We start from the raw sequence: 24,892 nt of genomic DNA, 5'->3' as shown, positions 1-24,892 counted from the left end.
GAAGACTGTATTATGATGAGCGTTTTACAGCTGATGCAGATCTAATTAACTTTTAACAATTTTTTATAGACATTAAACTAATTTTGGACTTTGAAATGTATTTTTCTAATAAACTTTATTGTATTCCATCATAAGACTTAGTGGCACAGATGAACTTCAAAATCGGGATTGATATTTCTATTTTGTAGTTGTAGCCTAACTGTATAAAAATAATTTGAAAAACACTTCAGATATAAAAAGAGGTATTCTACTGTAATTTTCTTTAGAATACTGGTCATCTTTTGACTACAAAGAATTAATGACACCTACTAAATGATCATAATTTGACACATAGGCAGACCATAGGAAAGAAATGCCACACTTTCCCTCAAAGATAATAATCTATATATAAATATTAATACACAAGCATGTTTCTTTAAAAACTTTTTTTCAGATCCTGTTCATCGCAGGGAAAATGTCTCATATTTCTCACACATAATATAATATCTCACAGCATAATGTAATTTATAAAGAATAATTGGATCCCAGGTTTGATATTCCCTCACCATTAGGATTGAGCAATCTCTGAGCGGCCACATCACACACCCTGGACCACCGCCGAGACTCTGGCTGGAACGTCCAGTTCTCACTGAGTGCACACTGGTCCTCCTCATCTGAGTCGTCCACCTGAGACGGAAAAAATCATTGTTTAAACTGATCCAAAAATGTTACGTCTCTAAAACCTTCTAAAACTACACTTGCCGCACTAGTTGGCACACTGGCTGACTAGGAAACATCGCTAACGCTGAGTAGAGAAAACACTGTGGAAACGACTAACAATTTTCCCGCAGGCAAATTAAGGGTAACAAGGTTTTTAACCCTGTTTTACTGTCATATACCAGAGTTCTTAATCCGTACAAAAATGATGTGAGTTATGGAAATGAAAAGAAGCTAAGAGCAGTCCCTCAAACATTGACTACAACTATTAGAGAGAAGAGATCAGCTATCAAATCATTTACACCCAATTTGTAATATTAAAAAGAAAACTAAAAAGTAAATTGGGGTTGTATAACGGTTTTAAATTGATAAGAATTTGACAGTCATACAAAGGATATGAAATTGAAGATGAGAACAAAAAAGTGGTACAGTAGGAAAAAATTAGCAGCAAGTCGCCCCTAGGCGGCAAACATCTAAATCAAGTTAGTGACAAAAACTAATAACAGTGCTACAGTTGTGATTTGCTAGGTTGGTTGTTAGCCGGAATCAGTGAATTAGAACACCAGAAGTTCTCCTGTCAGTTGGTGAAGTGGGCAGACTGAGGTAGTGTTGGTTGTACTCGGAACTGATTATAATGTATGAGGCAGATAATGGATTACTACAGTCTACTGAGAAGGATTGGGTGGTGTAAGTGGTTCAAGGTATGTTGTATACATTATTGTAAACACACCTGGAAAGAATCACTTGGTGTAAATTACCAATGGTAACATCTACGTGTGCTGTAAATCATTGGATTAAGAGTTTCCTGACATCGATCAATTCTTTAAGATAGCGATGTACAAAAATTATGTACACATTTGGAGCTTAATGAATGCAAGGGGAGTGTAGAATGGAGTGACTTGCAGCTTTGTTACTGACAAATAATTATGAGCTGTTTTGTTGGTCTGGGCCATTTAACATCGGAAACTTTGGTTGCTGAAATGCAAATCCTTATGCTAATGATATAAAAAAACTAATAGTGTATGGCTAAAAAAAATTAAACCAAAACTTTATTTTGAGGGAAAATACTTTTTATATCTGAATCTATATATAAAGCCCGAAGTACCCATGAACTTTTGAGAAAACTACAAGTCGCACCCCCATAAACCATTTACTTAAAATGTTCGTCATGACGAGAAACCTTGCGCAAAATCCATTATCCATTATTCCATAAATTGCCCTTTAAGGCCTTAACTCCTTTCTAAAGGGAACTTTCCATATAACTAATGTTAAAAATACTTCAGCTGTACTTATTTGTTTGTATTACTGTATTCTGTTTTGTTTACTTCAGCTTAACTTAACCAATCAATAATTTTATTGATACTCATGAAGTCAAACGGGTAACAGCTAGTTTATGATAAAAGTGAGATTCCATTGCTTGATTTCAATAAGTTTTCATTATTCATGTGCACATTTTCAACCTTTTTTTGGAATTTCCAAGGTCTTACATTTTTAGCAATATATTATCAATTCCTTTCCTGCAGTATAACAGGCGTAATTTAATCAACAAGTGCATATTTCAGGAAGTAACTTAGTCTAGTGGGGCGAGTGCAGCTGATAGGTTCAAGTATCTGACCCAACTTCTATTCTGAGCCAGTTTATATTGGATTGGTTTAGTCCGAGAATAGTCTGATGTTTAAAAGTTAAAAATGAAATAAACGATAAGTTTGATTTAAATATCCGAGTAGTACACAGTATATTTAAACATTTAAAAATTTAAATAACTGTTATACATTAAGAAATTTTATAATGAAACTAAATCCTTAATAGAGTTGTATTATATGAATGTTAATTACCGCACACAAAAAAGTGTAGACTATTCAGATTCAGATTCAGATTCAGAAACACTTTATTCAAGATTTACATTTTACAAATATAAATGCAGAATGGCGTCAATAAATACAATTAATTCTATAAAATATTATCAAAATGCTCACTAAATGAATAGTAACATTTGCTTAATATAAATATTTTCAATTTCTTTTTAAATGTCTTAATATTATTAATTTCCATTAAATCTTTAGGCAGAGCATAAAAAAACCTAGTACCTGCAGCAGTGGGTTTTTTATTATAAAACTCTAAATTATGCCTCTGGATGGCTGGGTAGTTCCGATGCCGAGTATTATAATTATGTGACATTCCCAATTTTGGAAGTGTATGTGTGTTCATTTCACTTTTTAGATTAATTATAGTTTTATAAATATATAATCCATACACTGTAAAGATATTTAATTTAGCAAAATACTGTTTTGCCGATTGGTTTTCTCCCAAGTTTAACATGATACGTATGGCTCTCTTTTGTAAAATTAATTCATTGTATAACCAGCAGGAGTGTGACTTTGATATAAGAACACAAGTTTTGTAATGATAGCTCAAATATTGTCCAGTTACATAAAAAATGCAATTAAAGTATAAGAAATATCCATCTGGTTTAATTTACGTCCAAATAAAGAGTTTTAAATGTTATTTCATAAAAAAAATAATCGTCAGTTGGTTTGTTGAGCCTAAACCCTATTTATTTCTTACTTCAAAAACCTATCCAAATGTCCAATTAACAGAATCATTCAACATTAATGATAAACTTCGGCAAACTTTGCAAAGTTTTTCCCCTCTCGCGTGTATTTCCTTCCGCACATTGGTCATTCGGGAGCGGACTGCGGAAGCGTTTTTGGCGGCAACGGTGCGTGAAAGCGCGGGAGCGGCGTGCTGATGGCGGGTCAAGGGTTAGCCGGCTGCCGAGAGATGAATATTAACATTCACTTGCCTTCCAAATATCAACAAGTCTTCTACTCTCACTTGTACAATCGTGTGGTTTCCTCTTCAAGACATGTCATACATTTGTATACGTGGACATTGAAAAAATAGGTACTTTCCTGTTAAAGGGAACATTCATTATTATCGATGATTTTTTTCTCGATATATCGATATTAACAAATTGAAACATATCAGCTGACAACTACGAAAAATATTGTTCAGTATCAACAAACATTAATGAAATGAAACTGTTCTAAAAAAATAACCTAACATAACTAACCAAACTTGCTGTAACATTGAAAAATCCCGTGTTTATAACTTGCCTTTTATATTCAAACCCAAACGAATTTTTTTAAATGGTACAGCAAGTTTGGTTGGTTATGTTAGGTTAGCTTAGAACAGTTTCATTTCTTAATCCATATAACAGACTATATCGATATATCGAGAAAAAAATCATCGATAATAATGAATGTTCCCTTTAACAGGAAAGTACCAAAAAGTACTAGGTAGCCAAGGACTATTTTAACAGTATGCAATGGTAAATTATGTATACTTATATTGTGCCCTTCGAAACAAAAAATTCTAAAAACGGATTTTGGTTTGTGATTAATCTGAAATCCCACAAGTGTTCTATTCCGATCTGTACACAGCAGACGATTCTGTGTATCTTCTTTCTGCTTTGTATATTTTTGTAAAAGTTGGCGTATTCTTTTAGACTTGAATTTGATCATTCACATCGGTCTAAATGCTTGTGCGTAAAGTATCAAGCAAAACCACGGGTGAGCTGAGCAGCTGGCATAACACAAGGACAAATTGTCAGTACAGAATCATTCTCGAAGGCCACGAAGGTCATACAATAAGGACATTCTTCACCCAAGATACGACTATTCTTCTGTATACTTGAACACATATTATATCATTAGTGACGTGGCTAAAACCTTGAGTGTAAATCTTTAACTAATCCTAAATCAATACAATATGAAAGGCAATTAAAACCTCTAATGACTTTCTTTATAAGGCGCCGCTTTCGCATCTCTCGCAACACAAATGGAGTCTACAAATGGCCATCTGCAAGGTAATCTCATTAGAGCTAAATTAGAGGTGATTACATTACAAGTGTGAGTGATTTACATGACGGTGATTAGAAGACATCACCGTGTGTGAGACAGAGACAGAGAGACACCGTGTGTAGGTGTGTTGCACGCTAGAGTGCGTGTGTGATCACAGAAAACATACTACTATAACCCAGATACACGAGATCTGTGTGAGGGAATTATAGAGCTTCCGACATTAGTTTTAATTTATATATAAAGTAAAACCAGTTGATAAGCTCCAAATAGTATGTCGTTCACCGTGAGGTTACTAGTCATTTCTGTTATTCATTCCAGAGCTATTCAACCTTACTATCAATCTTCTACTTACTGTATATATTGGCAGTGTTGTTTTGACAATATCCACAATGCTACTTATCATACTTTACATTGGACAGGTTGGTAGCGTTTCCATAATTCATTTGAGTTAACAATGTTTTGAGGACAAACTTTACATCGCAGCATTGTCGTAGTTTTCTGTTTGCGAACATCTATCTATATATTAATAGGCAAGCATGTTTCTTTAAAACCTTTTTTCTAAGCTTGAGTGCATAGTGGGGTAAATCTGTGCATACCGTTAGAAAGCAATTTCCCTGTAGGTGTGCAGAATCCCTTTATAAATTTAAATAGGCTCAAAGATAAGCACAAAAAATGAGTTTAAAAATTTGAAAAAATTAACATGGATCTTATGCGTTGCCATGCTGGTGACGAAATAACAACGAAATATTAACAGAAAATCAAAACAAATGGAAGAAACTCCAATCACATGTTTTATTTACAGCGTGGGGTGAAAATAGAAAAGTGAGTACATTACATATTTTTGGTCGAGTTTCGACCACTGGACGACCTCTCGTTTGTTTCATTCTGCGAATCTTTATTACTGGACGTCTTTGTTAAAAAGGTTACAGCACAATGATAATCAATTGTGGTTTTAATCGATTGAGAGCTTTTGGTTGGGCACTGGTTGAACTGGAATGTATTTCGAAATAGTTTGGTTTCTCAGTTTAAGAAATATCTTAAAATTTGTGGAACTTGTTAGTTTTAGACACGTCTTAGGTTCCAATTTTAAAATATGATAGGACCTAAAAATACTGCTTCTATGAACTTTTCATAATCCAGATCTGTCAAACATGTCTTAGAGAATCTATACAACAGTAATATTAGAATCATATCATTATCCAGGCCAAAGTTTAGAGCACACACTGTACTCAAGGGAGTAGGGACCGATCAAAACGTAACTTCAACTCATTCTAACTCTCTCGCCCCTTTACATCTTCAGTTTAGTCACAAATGCACACAGTTTTTCTCTGAAACACTTATCCGATTATCAGTGTAACGGCTTGTTGGTGTGTGTGTGCGTGAGTGTGTGCGTATCTAGGCCGGCAAGGAGTGCCCAGCGCCGCCAGTACCGGTCCCATTAGCAATTATGAGCATTGTTTAATTAGCCCGCAACATATGGCCATCTGACGTCTGCTCAGACTCTGCAGCGCGGCAGTTCGCGGAACACTCTGTACATGAATCCCACACAAACTGCAAGACAGATTGGGCAGTTCATCACAATCTTCTGAGAACTGCCAGGAGGATGGTTTTATCTGAATCGTCAAACAAGGATGCACATTTTACCACGGTTGGTGGAAGCAGAGAACCACTCATTTTGTGGTGAAGAAAATGGGCGTTTTATTTGCTGTGTTACCATATCTTTGAGAGTACATTACAGCAAACACATCACAACATTACAGCAAAAAAGTAATGGTTACCGAAGTAGTTCCAGCCTACACCCCTATATTGTAATGTGCTAGGGGGATGAATGGTGGTTGGTGTTAATCAAGCCTTCTAATTGGTGGGGCACTTTTCATGGAAAATCTTTTAACCGTTAATTTGCTCCTCACTCCTTTCGAACGTCTTCCGTTCGTTGGAATTTATTCTAAACCTCTAAAATGTTCCTACTCATTTTAAATACTATAACTGTGTGGACACCATTAATAATTAATGGTGCTTATGATGCTTATAATTAATAATTTCCTATGCTTGTCTGTGTATTATTAAAATTAATTTTAATTTTAATAATACACAGACAAGCATAGGAATAATGCATATTTAATTCTTTGGTCTGCAATATTACGTGTAAGCTTTAGCTTTTGGAAAACCTCCTTTACTCAACGAGACAAACCCAAGTTGTTAAACAATTATTACAGTTTCGTAGCAGTAGTACAAGCACTTCTCTCGATGTTCCATATTTCTGATATTCACTAATCATTTATTATGCCTACGTTATAGTGGAATTGTGTTGCTCGTTTCGTATTTCGCGAATGGAAAACATTAACAACAAACCCACGCTGTCTGTCGAAACTGAGCTGACACATAGACACACGCTATTGATAAGCAAAGGTGTTCAAGGCTCTCTCGCTAACGACTTGATTAATGATTCTCAACCTCAACCCAATGGACTAATGATTCGCATTATGTTATGAGTGGTTTCCACTTTCAGTTTTGGTAGTTCAAACAAGTTTCCACAAAACTTTTATATCATGTAACATGGATTTTATTCGGGGTTTCACTAAAGCAGATCAATTTATTTACCCAAGTAAAAAAGAGATTATTATACACAAGTGAAGCAATTGATTAGTTAACTCATCTAAAGGTATTCTTTACTGCGTCTGTGTTTACAACTAGAGACACAGTAATAATCGATTTATTTTAGGTTATCACTTTATAACGACGCCAATTAAGCTTAAACATCTTCAATTTATTTGCGAAAATATCATAACCTTGTATCACATATAATAGCAGAGTTCCTTTTCTATGCTAAACCCGATCAAAAACAACCGTAATATCATACTTTTGCATCACACTGCTGGAACTATAGAAAAAAAGTATCTTAATTAGTCAAAAATGACAATATAACAATACGAGCAGGATAACACGAGTACCGGTGTTATCAGTTCCGGTGCCGAGCCCCGGTGGCCCGTGGCGTGGGTAGGCGGGTAGGTGCCGTGTGCCGTGTTGTCCGCGTGGTGTGAGTTATCCACCTTGGATGTTTCCGCGAAGTGTTTGCAGGTGTCAATGTCTGTCACACGAGTCACCACCTCGCCACACACATACACTGACTGTGGCTGGCCCGACGCCAACACACAGGACAGGTTGTGTTTAAATCTACAGTCTACAGGTGGTGATTCTACAGCAAATGCGAGATATTTCGGCACCTGTGGGGTACAACTATACTAAAATATAGGTTATGGGATAAAAACCAGATTTTCTACACCGAATTGTGGAAACCACTTTAAAAATAAGAAGGTTCGACCCTGAAAAAGTAAGTGGATTTTTTACAGTTCAAAACTGACCTAGCAGTTCGGCATTTCTCAGCTGTATCACTTTTGTTCCGGAGGTCAGCAGGTAGATTTCGGGACCTGCCGAAACACTGCTTTTGTTCCGCGGACATCTCTCTTGTTCCGCGAGAAAAGGGGCTGTATTCTCCCTCCTACAAATCCTTTCTTTCACCCATCCTCCTCCTAATTCTTTCTTTCATGCGGTCTTAAAAAACTTGTTAAATTACAAGAATATCAATAATTTAAATAATTTAACCTAGCTTAACCTATAAAAGAAAGAATTAGGAGGAGAACGAAAGAGAGGATTTGGGGGAGGGAGAGTAAACCCCCTCTCTCTCGCGAAATAAGAAATATGTCCGCGGATCAAAAGAAATGTTTCGCCCGGCCCCGAAATCCACCTGCTGACACCCGGAACAAAAGTGATGTGAAGAAAAAAGCCTTCAATCGTAGAACAAAAGCGACATAAGCCATTTCTAAAGCAAATGACAATGAGAACCAAGGTACATACATGATACTAGTTTAATGACATCTACAATTGTAATGCCCTTGCTAGGTGCTCGTGACGTACGTTTTTAAAAATCGACAAAGTAATTTCGCAGCCCCACGTGTTATTATTCCTTATTGCAAATGATATTGAACACAAATTAAAATCTGTATAGCTAGAAAGAATGTGAATTTTAAAAAATCTTTCATTCACACATCAAATGTGCGTAGTCCATCACTACACACAGAAAAATTGTTCATCGTAGAGCTTATAACAAACTAATATTTCTTTATCTTCAACAACCACACTGACGAAGCACGGAAAAATAGCTTCCTGACAACATGAAACTTAACTGGCTAGTTAAACCAAAAATAGACCTCCCAAAGGTGGTAATTATTGGTGAAACTTGGTGAGATTTTAAAATAAGGATAGATTACTTGGTTAAAAACCTCATTTTAAACCGGTAACTGCGCCTAAACACACGTGTCGGACTGCAATGGGGAGTAATTAATTCGTTAATTACTAAAGAAACGGCTTATTAGTCCCCATCTGAGTTTAACGTGGAACGTAGTGCATGCATTAATTAGTCTAGAACGTTCTCAGATTTACGTGAATGGAGAAAACGCTAGGGCTACATGTTAAAAAGATCCGGGACGTTCACTCCTTTCATCTATGGTTATACGTAAGAACGTGGAACACCATAGCTCAGCTTTGACCAATGACAAGTTCTGATACAGACAATTAGATATAATTATTGGAAGTAGGGACCAAAATGTTTATTAGTTTAATTTTTCTTAAATTAGTTTTATCTGTGGTCCAATACAAAAGTATAAACACAACCAAAGTGCAACATTTTTGAACTCGTGACCATAGACATTTACGTTGTATAGGTCCAATGTTTTAAAACTGGACCAAACCGGCCTTAACCACTGGGATTTTAATAAAATGACCCTAACTCAAGAAACAGCTGATTTATCAGTAACAATGCTGCACATATCATCCACTCCAGTTCACGTTCACACCAACCCTTCATTCGCATTTAGCCTGGAGACTTGATAAATTGATTAAAGGTTCAATCACTAAAACTTGTAAGTGAATAGCATATGAGTAAATACACATCCCAGTGAGGTTTCGGTGAAAATATCTCACCACGTCAGGGCCACATACCGTGCTCTTGGGTACGTTGTCCACCTTCATGTTGGCGCAGCGGTTGAGCGTATGCAGTCTGCGAAACAGCGACTGTAGCGAGTCAGGCTCCAGGAAGGGATGGTCCTTCTGGACTCCGCTCACGTCGATGGGGAACTGCAGGTCTGAAACAGGGCAAAGTTCATCTATTAGCGACCAACCTCACATATCCCATGGGGAAGATCTCAAAATCAGATTGAACCACTCACAAGATCGTTTCCGGTAACTTAGATGATCAGAATGACGAATGACGCAATAAACTCCGGCCCTCACGACAAAGGGAACTGCACAAATTGAATCCCCGGAGAAATTGAATGGAGGATCTGAATGACCATTGTGTATTCTGCGAGTCGTGATCGGGCGCCGTATAAGGCAGCGGCCTCGCGGGTTTCACCGTATATCAGATCAGCAATTCAACTGTTCCCGAGAAATTCGGGTTCTCGTTAGCGGCTGGACGTCCCAGGGAGAACGGGTCGCCTTCTGAGGGCAAACCCGGGTGACACACATTGGAGCTGTCAGGGAGATGGGTTCCTAAGAAACATTGTTTTACCGCATAGAATTCGGTAGATGGATTTCTCTGGAATACAGCAAAGACTCATCGCCTCAGAGAACTTGAGTTTTTAGGCCTACAAAACCAAGTACGGATCACTGGGTCTCGCCATTCATGGAATACGACTAAATCCGTAGCTTATAATGACATAGTTACCAGGCTGCAAAAGGAAGGTTTAGTATGTATACATGTTACAGTCTTATATTTATTTGTAAACGAAAGGTACAAAAAATTCGTACCTTGTATCAAATCATTGACACATTTGAACCTCGAGTGTGACAACACAGATTGTCTGATTGGTCGCATCAAAGTTTGATGTTTTGTTTGCAGCTGACGGCCAAACATCGGTCTAGACACAGGTGGGTCTGACAAAACAAACGTCCTAAAGCTAGGCGCCCACCGGGCAACTCAGCGGGTGACGCGGCGCGGCGCGGCACGGCGCGACGCGGAGAAAAACTTCCGTCCGCTTCTCCAGGGTTCGCGCCCACCAAGCAACTCAAGCGGAAGCGCGGGGCAGCGCTGAGAATTATTCTTTTGGAGGGGATGCACAGTGCACTTCGATTCGGACCCGAACACTCCCGAAGGGCTCACGATACTTTCCGAAAACACCCGAATGAGCGGCAGACGAGGGGCAGACGCCGTTTCCGTGCCTCTACCCCGCGCCCACCAGGCAACTCAACGGAGGCGCCGCAACACGAGAGGAAGAAATTCTCCACCGAATTCTCACTGCCGGATTCGAGAAGAAGTTTTTTTTCCGCGCCGCGTTGCGCCACCCGCTGGGTTGCTAGGTGGGCGTCAGTCCATAAGATAACATGGCACGGATACGTGGCAACTTTTTTCCACGGCGTCGCGCCGCGCCGCGCCGCGCCGCGTCACCCGCTGAGTTGCCCGGTGGGCGCCTAGCTTTAAACATTAGATTTACGACTCGCGCATATGCTCGTGAGTTGTGAGTTTACCAACTGGCACGTTGGGATGTTTAAATACTTAAGTTCTGTGTTGTATGTATGTTTCTTGTATGATATTGTGCGTATAAAACTAATATAAACTGTATTGATAGTCAGCATTTTTGTTTGTTTCAAGGTCTGTATGAGATATCACATAGTAATTGCTAAGTACTCCAGTGAAGTCTGTACATCAGTTAAACTTTACCAATACAAAATTTCACGATTTATCTTTAACCGGCTTCACAGATATTATAGGCCTAACTTTAGAACCGTAGTATAGTATTATTGTTAAAATGATTAATATGTTAGTACGACAGTCAAATTGGATATGTGTCCTTTAAAACCTTTACAAATCAGTTTTAAAACTCAAAAGGGAAGTTTACGTTTGGGTAAATTTACCAAACATTGTTTCCCTAGTTTATAATATAAAATATATTACAAATACTGACATCACCATCAATGGTGAAAAAGCTTAGGCGTATTTTAAACCAAGTACTTAAGGAAGATGCGCGAAGAATGGATAAGATACCTCATTGTTACAAACAATAACAAATACCGTGTCGAAACTGTCCAAATCAGTATTCTAGCATAGAATATTTCCATTATGTTGTGTTGGTTGTAATATTATTTATGATGCGATAAACAAAACGTATAAATTTTGTCCTGCGATCGCGTGAGCGTAAATCACTGTTGACCGCGCGAAACTCCGTTTTGGGGAACCCGAGATTTCGCCTTTTTAACGTGATATATAGGGACATAAGGGGGCCAATCTGCACTTGTAAAAGGCAGGAGCGAGGGAATTTCAACCTTAATGACATCGGCCTTGGCGAGCTGTACACTTACCGCTGAAATTAGCGCTTAATCGATTCAGAACTTTTATGGAGATCTTTTCGACCAAACCAGTTGTTAGACTGTTATTAAGCTATACGCGATGTAACACCTCGGATTCCGAACACTAACACGTAGGCGGGGCGTTTTAATCAAATTTTACATTGGCGGAAGTAATAATGGTGTTTGGATTGCCGAAATTGCCACATTACTTACTTTCTACCGTGTACGCATCACAGTAGCTAGCCGAAACTGCCTACTTTCTAGCCTAACTGCGGAGAAAGTGACAAGTTTACATTTGGTGTTTACGTCTGTAAATTGTGTTTGACAATGTTGTAGAGTGGAAACTGATTAGCTACAATTTTTAACTTGGGATAGGAATAATTTTAAACTTTTGTTGGTGATCAACGATTTAAATGTGTATTCTGGTTAAGAAGGTAGTTCTGATAAGTGTAAGTCTAACTTTATGCGAACAGTAATGGAGAAAATAATGGAATATCCATTTCCATTTCATATCCTCACAAAATGGAAAGTGTTACCTAAGCCACAGACAAATTGCACGAATCAGAATCAGTAGCGTGTATCTGTATAATTAAGTAATGGCAATTTATTTTAGTTTTATTCCGGGGTAAATGTGTGAAAATTTTAATATGTATTTGGTTTTAAATGTGGTTTTTACAACTGTTAGTTTAATGTAAGCAGTAAGTTTACAAACATGTTTGGTTTACCAAACAAGTAAGAGTATGTAAAATGTTTGCTCTTCCCCGTAAATTTATTGTCGTAGAATTTGTTATGTTAAGGTTACCGTAGCAATTACAGTAAAATGACACACCAGTATTCAGAGAAAACTCATTAATGTTAAAAGACTGTGACTATTCGAAGAAGAGTCACCCCCCATTGTATATTACTGTATTTAGTTTCATCATATAAATAATTGAAATAACCTCACTAAAATAAATTGAGAGAGAAACCTATTAATTTCTTATGCTTTAATTTCTTAACACGTACACAAATCTTTCAAACAAAAATAATTGAGTGGTCATACACTTACATACTAAACTTACAAAATCAAATACTCAAACAGGTTCAAACTATTCTGGTAAGAGTTTCAAGTTCTCAATTTCGCCCTAGTTCCGAGTGCGGCTTTAAAACGTCCGCTATTAAAGAGTTAAGCGGTTTCCAATGGCCGGAATCCCTGCTGAGATTACCGGCATAAATTACATTATCGACGTTGAGCTTTCAATATGATCCAGCGGAATCACTGATTGTTTGACAGTCCGGTCAAAATAGATTTAAATAACCAATCTGTTCGGATTTGGATTTAATTTACTAATGGAAAAACAAACAGGTTGTCAAAATATGTGAGAGTGGTTTCTGTTTAAAGTGTGATATTCACCATGAAAATTATCGTGAAAATACGTTCAGTGCTATTTTTAATGTGAAATTTGCAAAAGAGTGAAAAATACCGTAAATCTGCGCGGCTTTGTTGGATATTTAGCTCTTAATTCTGTAAAAAATTGACTAACGAGATTTTTATTGCTTTTGAGTTAGGTTTGCGATTCATTATTGGGAAAGCGTATGGCGTCAGTTTGTAGTTTATGAAGCAATTTAAAAGTTTTTGACACAACCGTTTGGCGATATTACGCTATAATCTTTGCAGCTGTAGAGGATTACTAGTGCATAAAACGACCGATAGTTCAGTGCACTCTCGGTAAACACGTAATGTCATAAAAGATTATAAATAAACCGATCTTTCTCTGATTATGATATTAAATTTCTGTTAACACAAGGTTGTTAGTTAAAAACTCACAGTAGACTACTTAGGTTGTTCCTTGAGGCCTTTATAGTTGATGATATTGTCAAATCGCAATCATTAATCCGATATTAAACAAATAACAAATTAAAATTGGCGTTAAAAGGTAAATGTATAATGGGTTTTATTTACCAGGAATTTTTTTTTATTATATCTTCAGTATAAACTGATATTGCCAATGCATATAATGTTACTTTTGACCAAGAAAATCCCTTGTGACTTGTAATAATAGTAAAAAGTTTTACGGTTTCAACAATGAAACTATTGCGCAGGGTTTACTTTACATGAACAGTTAATTATTTACACTACTGCGAGGTTTCCAAATTATTTCATTTCACATATTTATGTAACTGATCGATTGCAGCGCTCGCCTGGCAACCATAGAGCTGCCAATTTTACCTCAGATTAGGTCAGTAATCCTACTAATATTATAAATCATTTATATGTTAAAACTAATTGATCCAGGTTGACCATTGGGCTTTTAATAAACAGTCCTGACTGAAGAGACAGCTGATCTAGGTCTGCAACAAAGCTGCAGATAAAATATCACTCACACCACAAATATATTTATATTTGTATATTTATATTGGTACTAGCTGTACCCACGGGCTTTGCCCCGTTTTACTTCATAAGTGAGCTCGTTCGCATGGCTCAATCACGTCCTGGTTGAAGTTCGTTCGCGACGCTCACTCACCTTTAGGTTGGAGCTCGTTCGCTGCGCTCACTTGCCTTCAGGTTAGCTCGTTTGCTACGCTAACTCGCCTCCAGGTTGAAGTTCGTTCGCTACGCTCACTCACCTTTTGGTTGCAAATTAGCTGTAGTCATAAATTAAAAAAAAAAATAGTGCTGCACCCTGTTGGTAATCCTTGTAACTTAAATGCTATTGCACATCATAGAACAGAACCAACTTGTTTAATTGAAACAGCTGTTAATATTCATTAATTCCATTTAAATATGAGTACTCATAAGGTTAACATGGGAAACTCCAGAGCCACTGGGGCGGAGCCCGAGAGTCCGGTCAGAATAAAAATAGCTTAGTTTTCCTATTTAATACCTAAAGAATCAGTGTACCAAATTTCAGCCTCCTAGGTAAATGGGAAGTGGGAGAATTAGTGATGAGTGAGTGAGTGAGTGTGTCAGTGAGGGCTTTGCCTTTTATATATTTAGATTTATATTTGGGATTGAATGATCTTTAGCCGTGTCCCCACTAGTAAGGTGAAATTAGCCAACAAAGGGCTTATCACTCGGACATCCATAATGAAACCACACTTTTGACTCTAAGTTGTTCAGTGCAGTCCACATAATGTTCGGTAAAAAGTTACACCTATTTGAGCGTCAGGTATGGGGGGGGGGGGGGTAAAGTTGGAAAAATGGCACTTTTTGGTTTTTATTGGATATCTCAGAAACTATGAATTTTAGTACAAAATACGCCGTAAACAAAAATAATCTACACAAAATTCTAAACAAGATGGTCCTACTCATTATTTTGTTAAAGTGAATGGTTACAGAGCTACAGAAGCTTCAAAATTGGCATTTTCGACCATCTTTAATGCTTTAAAAGTCCCGGATATAGTAAAATATAAAAAAAATAATAAAGATACAGCTACACAACTTAGAACAAATTCACTGGATACAAAAACATGAATTAACAATATTTTCGTACTTTCACTTTGGATGTCCGGGTTTAGGTCTACTGTAATTGCACCGCACTACACCTCCTAATAGTAAAGTAGTGTTACCAAATAGTCTAAGTTGCCTCCGGTTTTGACGTTGACGAGTGCAAGTTTCACCCATGTATGTATGATCCGCTGACCCCACGTTAGCCACTTTCACTCCAACTTGGCGTTGAATTAATTAAATTTGTCTGCAATATTTATCACCTTTTTAATTAAATTCACCCGCCGTGTTGCATAACACCACGTAATATTGCTAATTAATCATTTCTCTGCTGGTTGAACACGTTTGAACTTTAAATTGCAACTCTTTACTGTACACTAATTAAACCTAGTTGTTGACTGACGTTTCAGTAAACAAATTACAACTAGTTTCAACGATACAAAAGTTTCAATCACGTCTATAAACGTCGACTTTATTGGATTAGTAAATGTTATCTATGAGTAAAAAATATTAAATGTTTTTATGTAGACATTTTTCTGACTAATTACAGTTCTTCATCAGAAGAAAAAGTATTTTAAAATTATGGTGTTTGTTATATAGTTAACCATCAATATACTGATAATCAGTAAGCGAATAAAGTTAAGAAAATGGCAAAACTGCACAGAGTTGGGCAAATCAAGGATTCCGCTCGTATGTGTGAATGCAGTGTAAAGTATGAAAACATCAATTTTAGTTGGGAATGGGAAGCAATTTACAGTACGTTCTTGGATTGGTTTTTTTCATTTTGGTAACCTCGTATGATAACAATTCATATTGTGTGGAAACTGACATTTACATTCATACATTTAGAAACGTATACGTATTCCTTTGTTTCAATATAAAATACACACACATTTTAAGGTTTGAAATTTAAAATGGAAAAAAGATTTTTAATCATTACTTTACCACGGAGTTACACAGAAGTCCACGTGTAAGCTTTTAAGCTGACACTCAAACCCCTCAAAAAGTCAAATGTATTGATTATCGTAAAGCAAACTCATCTGACATGTTTGGAAAGTTCTCAAAACCAAACAAAAGCCTCCAGACGACAAGTGATAAGAATACGACACGACAACCAAGATAACCAGTTCAGCCTTTCTCGCTTGTGTTTAAACCAGGGATTCCCTCGTCCACATTGGGTCGACTAATCGAATACTGCAATGCATAAACGATAAATCGAATTAGTAAGCGATCTATCGAACAGATAGCCGATTTCGTATGGACAATTTCGGCAATTACTTTATAAACGAATAATTGCTCTAGCGTCGTTAACACTTAAGATCAGTTTTGTCAGATCTACAACATTGAAACGGTTTGTTTTAGCGAAGTAGTTTCTGTATCTATCTACAAGTCCATAGAAAACTGGCACAAACTGCAATCCCCTCGGTTTACAGATAGAAAAAAATGTAACACATTACAAATTACACTTTCACTGAACTTATGAATTATGGCAGATAATTTTTAGATGTTAATTAGTCAAGAATCGAAAGCTTACCTAGGTAATCGACTGTGTTAATAGAATAATCTCTTTGTAAAAAAAAGAATCAACTTCAAATGTAACAATCGATATCTTAAAACTATCGTCATCTTAAAATTATCGATGGTGAAATCGATCATTTATTTTCTCTAACACACAAGATAGTCAAAGATACAAGTTCAAATGTCGGCTTCTTTACATCCGATTAGTAATGAACAATCCAACCTCGTAAAGAGTTGAAGCGACGATTTCACCGACAAAGAGTAACTGGGAACGTTAAAACTCCGGTTTAATCGTTTTTACGTAATGTATTCGGCAATTAAAACGATAAATGTTGCGTGGATTCGACCTAATGGAGTTTATTGCTGTAAACAAACTGTGAAATCGATTATATTACTGGTTTTATGTTACTTAGTAGGTACTTAGAACAGGAAGAAAGGTAGTTTACATATTACGTAACTCTAAGGAAAGTATACGGGAAGTTTATAAATTACTTTTGTAAGCAAAATTATGATTTTTTTAAAGGAATTTTGAAATTATCAAGTGTGAAGAGATTCATTTTGTTTAGGGCATACGTAAGAAATAGTATTGTATAAATTATTTGATACAAAACACATCTGGAACTACCTGGTCAGATTCCCTACAAATCGAATTTCCTTGTTTATTTAGAACCTTAGGGATAAAGTCCGATGATTTTATTGGTTTTAACTTCATACGCGTCACTGGAAAGTTGGTGAAAATATTTACATTAAGAAATATTATGGGTTTGGAGAGCATTATCCGTAGCATCAGTTACCAGTTTACCATAATTTCTATCAACTTAAATATTATTGTTACTGGTATATTGTGTTGTTTATTTACAGGACAAGTACCGGTATATAAAATAAAAAGTAAGATTTTTTCCAAACTAACACAAAATCAACGCTCACATTTTAAAAACTGAAGCTCATATTACGATTTAACTATCTTCGCCATCGATAGCGATGTCAGTATTTGCATATTTTTTAACAAAGAAATCAAGGAATCAATGTTTACATAGTAAAATAAAAAACAAACGTTTTCACGACAAAAGTCTATTCTTTGTCACCATGACAGGACGTGCTACTTCCCTGACCTAGAAACCTCGCGAACTTTGCCACTCAGATTTGAATTGTAAAACCTAAATGATTCGATCAGCTACATGACGCCCAATGAGTCATCTGTTCCTAGGTCAACGAGCAAAGGCACACTTGTCGCCTCAGCGTTCTGTGTTTTCCGAGTAGCGGTGACTAATATTTAAATTTACCTTCGCTCAGATCAGTGACGTTTAAAAGTACAATTTACCTAAACATTGAAAAGGTTGAAGTAGTTTTAGATGGTTTCAAAACGGAAATGGCAAATTAAATGCAATTTGAATAAATTCTTTCTCAATAGTATGTGAAAAACACTGAAAAATATACTAAAACAAACTAGATAGAACTATGCGACCTTAGCTATTACTTGAATCGTCTTATCAAGGAACAATTCATCTTCAGAAGTTCTTAGGGGAAAACTTAAAAAAAAATTGAATCGTATGCTTCATTGAGAGACTGTTCATATTCCCGAAATGGAGTGACAGATGAAATGTAAATTTCAGTGAAAAATTCTTACTTAACTTAACATAATAATAATAAAAAAAATAACCACAATTGATTAAAAGAATGTTTAAACATAAGTGAAATGGAATGAAAAATCAAATGCAAATATCAGCCTAACTAATGTGTAACTTGAGTAGGTCTACATAGTGTATTGATCATGAGTCATTAATGTTATGTACGCTATGACGTAATGTGTGTCATCATATTGAACACAATTAAGTTTGTAACTCATCAAATATACGTAACACTTGGAAACAAGAGTTTTTGACAGTGATAGTATAATACTGTTATATAAATAATAAAATGTGAAGTTTTCGTCGTTTTATTGACACAACAGCAATTAAATAGATAAATTATAGTTCGGATATAAGAAATGTATACATACATTTTTTTACTAGTTAGTTGCTAGTAATAAACGTAATTCACATGTTATGCATTATTATTCAAATAGTTCCCCAACAGCTAAGAACAAACACGTCCAATACAGGAGAAGGATGTTTGCGATAATGTAACAGGTGGCAGGAACGTCGAGCGAGTCTTCCTTCACGAGTTAACAACTAAAGTGATGCTAGCGATCTGTCACGTAGTACGGCACACAAAGTTGTAAACAAATACTAGTTAGTTTACAGCCCGAGCTGTACAATGTTGCTATTCTCTCTCTGATAATCTTGGACATTGTTTAGCTGATTTGGCAATCTATTTATTATTTATTTTTAATAATGTATTTTTTATATTTTGTAATAATTTTTCATCTATTGGCATTTTTATTTTTATTTATTAGGAAACAGTCCAAACCATAGGTATCAAGAATGTAAATTTGAATAATAATATTCAACTAACTTGAGGAATGTTTTACAAATCAGGAGGGTAGTTTTGCCCTTTTCTCAAAGATTAAAATTTTTAAATATTTGTAAACACGTTATGCAGCTTCAATGCAAAGACTTGAAAAATAAGGAGATCCAGTAAAAAAAAAAAAAAAAAAAACATCGAAATAGCGAAACGTTGGTATATCTAAGTGTCAAAAAATCCATTTTAACAATAAAAGTAATACCTTATTCAATTGCATCCAAATTATGTAATTTACAATTCTTGATCACACACTTCTCGTAAAACATCACAAACGTCATTACGAACTTTCAAAACAATTGTGGGTTTGTGCAGCACAATGGTTAACACCATACTGATGTACACTACGCACACTATCGCCGGCACCGCGCAGTCTACTGAGCTACCGCGCAGGTTGTCTACCGCCTCCGCACACTGCGCATGCGCAAACGATCGGGATTTCTCTTTTCCACTTTTCGTTCCGGGAAAACTGACCAGAGTCAATAAGTAGACGGTGAACGATCTCACGTCACTGACCACTGTCATTACGACTGTAAACAATATGGTTGACGACTGTGGGGACTTTTGTCTTAAAATACACGTTTTGTAATACTAAACTATATTAAGGACGGGGTTTTTTTTATTATTTACGTAAACGAATAGTATATTATGTGTAGTTGGTCTAGCTTAGGTTCTTTCAAAATCTAAAGGTACCTACACAGAATTTGGTTCTCTTACATAAGGCATTTTTAGTATAAAGTTATCACATATTTAAAAGGGATATCAGGAACTATGTAGCTTAAGTGTACCTTAAGTATTGAATTTGGTACAGGAAAAATATATGTTTGGTCGACAGTTGTTGTTAAACATTTAGTTTCAAACTAGATGAGATTCGAATTAATTCTTGTGTTCACAATTTTAACTTGTCATATTTCCATGTATAAAAAAAACTCAAATTTAAATAATGCATTTAGCTATACAGTATATTGAAATATTTTCATTTTATCATTGCCTCACATTGTTTTATCTGCAAAGTTATAGTTATTTCTTAAACAAAATAATCTCTTAGTAATTACAAAATAATGGATTGACTATTTCAACTATGGAGACGACACATAAATCAAATTCGTAATTTATAAGCCTGAAGAATTTATTTGCCAAATTCACAGTAGGCCTAACTCAAGATCAATGTTGTGGGGGAAGAATTGTACTGTCTTTAGTTACCTCGTTAATATTCTTTGAATATTTATCTGCTTAGTTATTTGTTTGTTTTAGTTTTGATAAATTTGATTAAGACAATGCCCCCCCTCCCGGGTTACTTAAGTAGGGCTTTCCTAAACTGAGAGGCGAAAATAAAATTAAGTTAACATACTCGTCCATGTAATGGGGCGCCAGAACCCTTGTAAGATTGATGGCTCACAGAGGTGTCATTAACGCGGGTTTGACAGCCGGCCAGGTTTACAATTTTGGCGGGTAACTCTCGCTCTCCGACAGGTATTGCTCATAAAATAACTTATAGCCAAAATTAACAAAGAATTAAGTTTGAAAATTTAACGAATAAATATACCATCATTATATTTTAGGTTTTGGTTATTTAATTTTTTTTTTCTTTTAACCTTGCATTTGCCCGTCCACATAGACTAAGCGCCCGTGCGTGGAACGTTTGCAGCAAAGCAAGGAGTGAGCCGGTACAGTACAAAGGTGAACTGTACTTATATTATAACATGTTATCGGCAGTGACCAGGATCCGAACCCACGACATCGCTGCCTTGGGCCCGAAGTCCGCGACGCTACCGGCTGAGCCACCGACTCACTAAAGACTTTCATTTAAGAAAATGAAGACCAATTATCAAAATTCTGTTAACATTTTAAATTATTGACATAGGTTGGGTTCAAAATTTAATATTGTTTCGACATGTCATACTTTCTGAGGTACAACGATGGCAAAATAAAGTCGTTCACCTTGTATTTAACAATTGATATTTTATATCAGAAAACTCTCTATTTCAGTAAAATATACCGCCTATAGACCTGTGGTAAGTAACCAAACAGAAAATTTAAATTCGGCCCAAAGCAAAAATCAGTGTCCTATGAATTAGGTAAGACCATAGACAAATTCAAACACGTGTATTTTTGTGACACCAACCATGACTTTCAATCAAATAAAAAGGTTAGAGTACAAATTTTTAGAACACATAGCAAGGCGATCTTATCAGATAAATGGTTTCCTGATTCAAACGTACTAAAGGCTTGGCATTACATGATCGGTATAGTTTCCAATGTTAATTGCAAATGAATAATTGATACAACGAGAGTAAGGAGTGTCCGGACATCCTACGAAGCAGGAACACTTCCTACACAGAACACGTCAACACGTACACACAACACGAGATACAACAAACAGGGCATGACGGGTAATTCGGTAATTGTATTGTATCGTGACGTCACTGTTCGCAGTCTACTTGTGGTGTGTCAGTCCAAGCATAGATAAAAGGAGTATACTCCTTTTATCTATGGTCCAAGTATAAATATGATCAATGATTCGAGAACTTGATAAATACGAATTCGTTTTAATAACAGTATGTTCTGAACTTAGCCATCCTAAATATCAACTCACTTGTAATAGATTTATAAGCCAGAAGTAGAATTTAATCCAGGCAATATAAGACAATATAAATAATTAATTTCCTCTTTGAAAATCGGTAAATTATTTCTCAGTGGTAAACTTACAGCGAAGTGCTATTATTGTTTAACAAATACTAACTTGACCATATAAACAATCAAGAAGTTACCTACTCAAAATGCGTTTAAATGCATAAATCTTCTGGACCTCAGGATTCAACTTTTGTTCTAGATTATATATTTTTCCACGTCATTGGACAAAAAAGATTGTTTCAGTCGACAGGGTTTGGATTTTTCCCTACCTAGAGTTAAAAGCGTGGAAACGGTCTTTAACACGAAATAAACAATTTAAAATTCAAAAGTTGATACAACAAATTTTCTTATTGATCTATAAGCAAGAATTACGTTTCTCTGGTTCAACAAAGCCCAAGATGGCGGCCAACGATTGGTAGGAACACAAACTCCGAATGGCGTGCAAATCCCGGGTATTATGCAGGCTCACAGTTGATATAGGGGTTTAATCCATTGCTAAATTACCCGAAATGTTCAGCAAATTCCTTCATTAGTCCTAAAGCTGGTTACATAAATCAATATCTCCCCAATATAAATGGTTGATTTTGTTATACATTAGTAACATACAAAAGATAAATACAAATTTTGATAAAAGTAAAATCGCACTTTTTTGAAACGGTAAATGTAATGAAATTATTGATACCGGTAAAGCAATTAAAATCCGTTTAAATCGTTGACTTTCATACAAGGCACTGCAAAATTTTCACAATGACGGGATTGTTAGTTTATTTATCAGTTAACAAATATATACAGTATGTAGAATATACACAGGCTCAAACCCACATAACATCCATTCAAACATACCTAGCTTAAACGCTAAGTTGTATAGCAATTTCAATTGAGCGTTGAATCACTTGGTTAACAAATATTTTCCTTTCAAAGCACCTCTTGATTTTTCGCCCGGTCTTCATACTTTGAGAGAAGCCGGATTATAGTTTAGAGCCCTGGGTTTAGTTAAATGGCAGATATATTTCTTAGTTGTATAGACTTACTTTAAGATGAATTATCACAGGTGCATTGTACTTATGCACTTGTAATACGTGAATGATCTCTACTGGCTCGCTGGAAAAGAAATTCGATAGACATATACTATTAATTAACCTATTTAATGAGTCTTGAATAAATACTCTATATTGAATACAGAGTATTGTATGGGAAAGTTGTGTCTCTTACCTTCGTACATCTGCGCATACTGAGGGAATCCCGCCGCTCTCAGCCACTTGCAGGCTTCTGCAGCTTCGATTTCTGGAATAAAAAATATAATTGAATCATCAGCACATATACAATTTTTTTAATTGTATTTTTTTCTATTCCATGTAAATGGACTCGCCAAAGTTGCCACCAATTCTGAACCACGCTGGTGCACCTATTTCAGTTAGGCAGTCCAAATTTGATGTAAAATACAATGATTACAAAACTATGTTAACGCTTTAAATATCTAACTTACAAATGCTTTCTTTGAAAAATGTATTTTAACATTCTGCTTCTCATACAAGCTAATTAAAATGCTTAGGTATGCCTGCCTTCAAGAGTTCGATGTTTTCTCTCTACCTTTTATCAGCGTAAATTAAGCTCTGTTATGTTTCTACTTGTATTGTTTTCTATTGTAAAAGAAAAATGTTATAACTTCTTAAAATATTCGTATGTTCTATTTTGATTATTTACCATTTAAAAAGAATAAGTTATTGCTGGGTGTCATAAATTCAATGAACCTTTTCCTATTTCATACAACAGGAACCCAGGTATCAAAAATAAATTGATCCCCATAGTGTGCTACTCAAAACCATCGCTTATATTAAACACTGATGCCGAAATCGGTTAAAAGTTCTGAGTGAGTAATGCAATTAAAATACATTTTTGAAGGGTTCACCCACGCTGAAAGTATTTTGTGGCCGATCAATTTGGGGAATACATCTGAAATTCAAATGTGACAAGCCGACTCTGTTAATAGCCTCGTCGTCCAAACGAGTTTATTATCAAGGCTTGACCACTCTCGACCGAAATACACTCGTATTGTGTGTAACGCAATACAATGTATTCGGCGAAATAAACTGTTACTCTCGATGATTTACACCAGTTGCAGTAATCTAGAAACAAAATCGTGTTTGAAATACTTTTGATGTTTAATGTATGTGTACAACTCTAAAAAAATATTCTAATGGAGTTTGACATCAAATCCTGTGTATGATATCGGGAAAATGTTGTGACATACTTCTGTATACCGTAATAATCGAATAACCTCTAGGAATATTCAAATTAAATATGTACGGACACAAATTATGTTGGATTAAAGTGCACATTGTTCCCTACTTATGATAACAGAAGAATTTTGGCCGAAGCAATATAAGTGCCAACGACACTTAAACCTTTTAAATAGGTTGGAATGTCGGAGATGCTGCAGTTACAAAACTCTTTGTACTCGTAGAAAATGTTATACGTTTTGATGGTTGTTTATGTAATATGCTAATTAACTACTTTATTGATTGTTAAATCGAACTGAATTGAATTGAGCTTTGGTTTGGTGGCAATCATACGTATAAACTAAACATTAAAAAAAAACAATTTATATTTATATTCTTGGCAATATTGGTATGTCCCTGAACACATGTATTTCATATGGCATTCAGAGGTTTTTCCAAACTGCAATGTTATGGATTCAACTTTCGGTATCCATATTTGAAACAACCTAAAAAACTTCGTAATTTACCAACAATCTCCAAAATAAAATACAATTTTATTCGTGACGTCAAAAAAACTTCAAGAATTAAAAACAAATAGATCCTTATCTCTATTCCTCCCCTAACCATCAACCTCCTTGACCAACCCAAAGAACAAAACTAAAACGCATCACTCAGACCACGCGGACAATGCGGCTTACCGAGAAACACAGCAATTAAGACCGGAGTGACAATCT

The 24,892-nt window shown here is 35.8% G+C and overlaps 1 protein-coding gene across 3 annotated transcripts in view; it reads right to left on the bottom strand.

Moving 5' to 3' along the window:
* Positions 1-24,892, bottom strand: part of LOC128991595 (rho GTPase-activating protein 7) — a 298,481-nt gene that overhangs the window by 15,583 nt on the left and 258,006 nt on the right. For all 3 annotated transcript variants that reach the window (XM_054414614.1, XM_054414615.1, XM_054414616.1), the window contains exons 8-10: positions 23,152-23,223; positions 9,558-9,700; positions 546-666 (exon numbers count right to left, since the gene is read on the bottom strand). In XM_054414614.1, the coding sequence (XP_054270589.1) occupies positions 546-666; positions 9,558-9,700; positions 23,152-23,223 (336 nt within the window). The remainder of the gene's footprint in view (positions 1-545; positions 667-9,557; positions 9,701-23,151; positions 23,224-24,892) is intronic.

The sequence above is a fragment of the Macrosteles quadrilineatus genome, unplaced genomic scaffold (genome assembly GCF_028750875.1).
Source record: "Macrosteles quadrilineatus isolate MER2022 unplaced genomic scaffold, UCM_ALF_1.0 Scaffold_4__1_contigs__length_99947679, whole genome shotgun sequence".
Lineage (NCBI taxonomy): Eukaryota > Metazoa > Arthropoda > Insecta > Hemiptera > Cicadellidae > Macrosteles > Macrosteles quadrilineatus.
The sequence above is the reverse complement of the archived record's forward strand: the minus strand, read 5'-3'. Positions and strand labels throughout refer to the sequence as shown.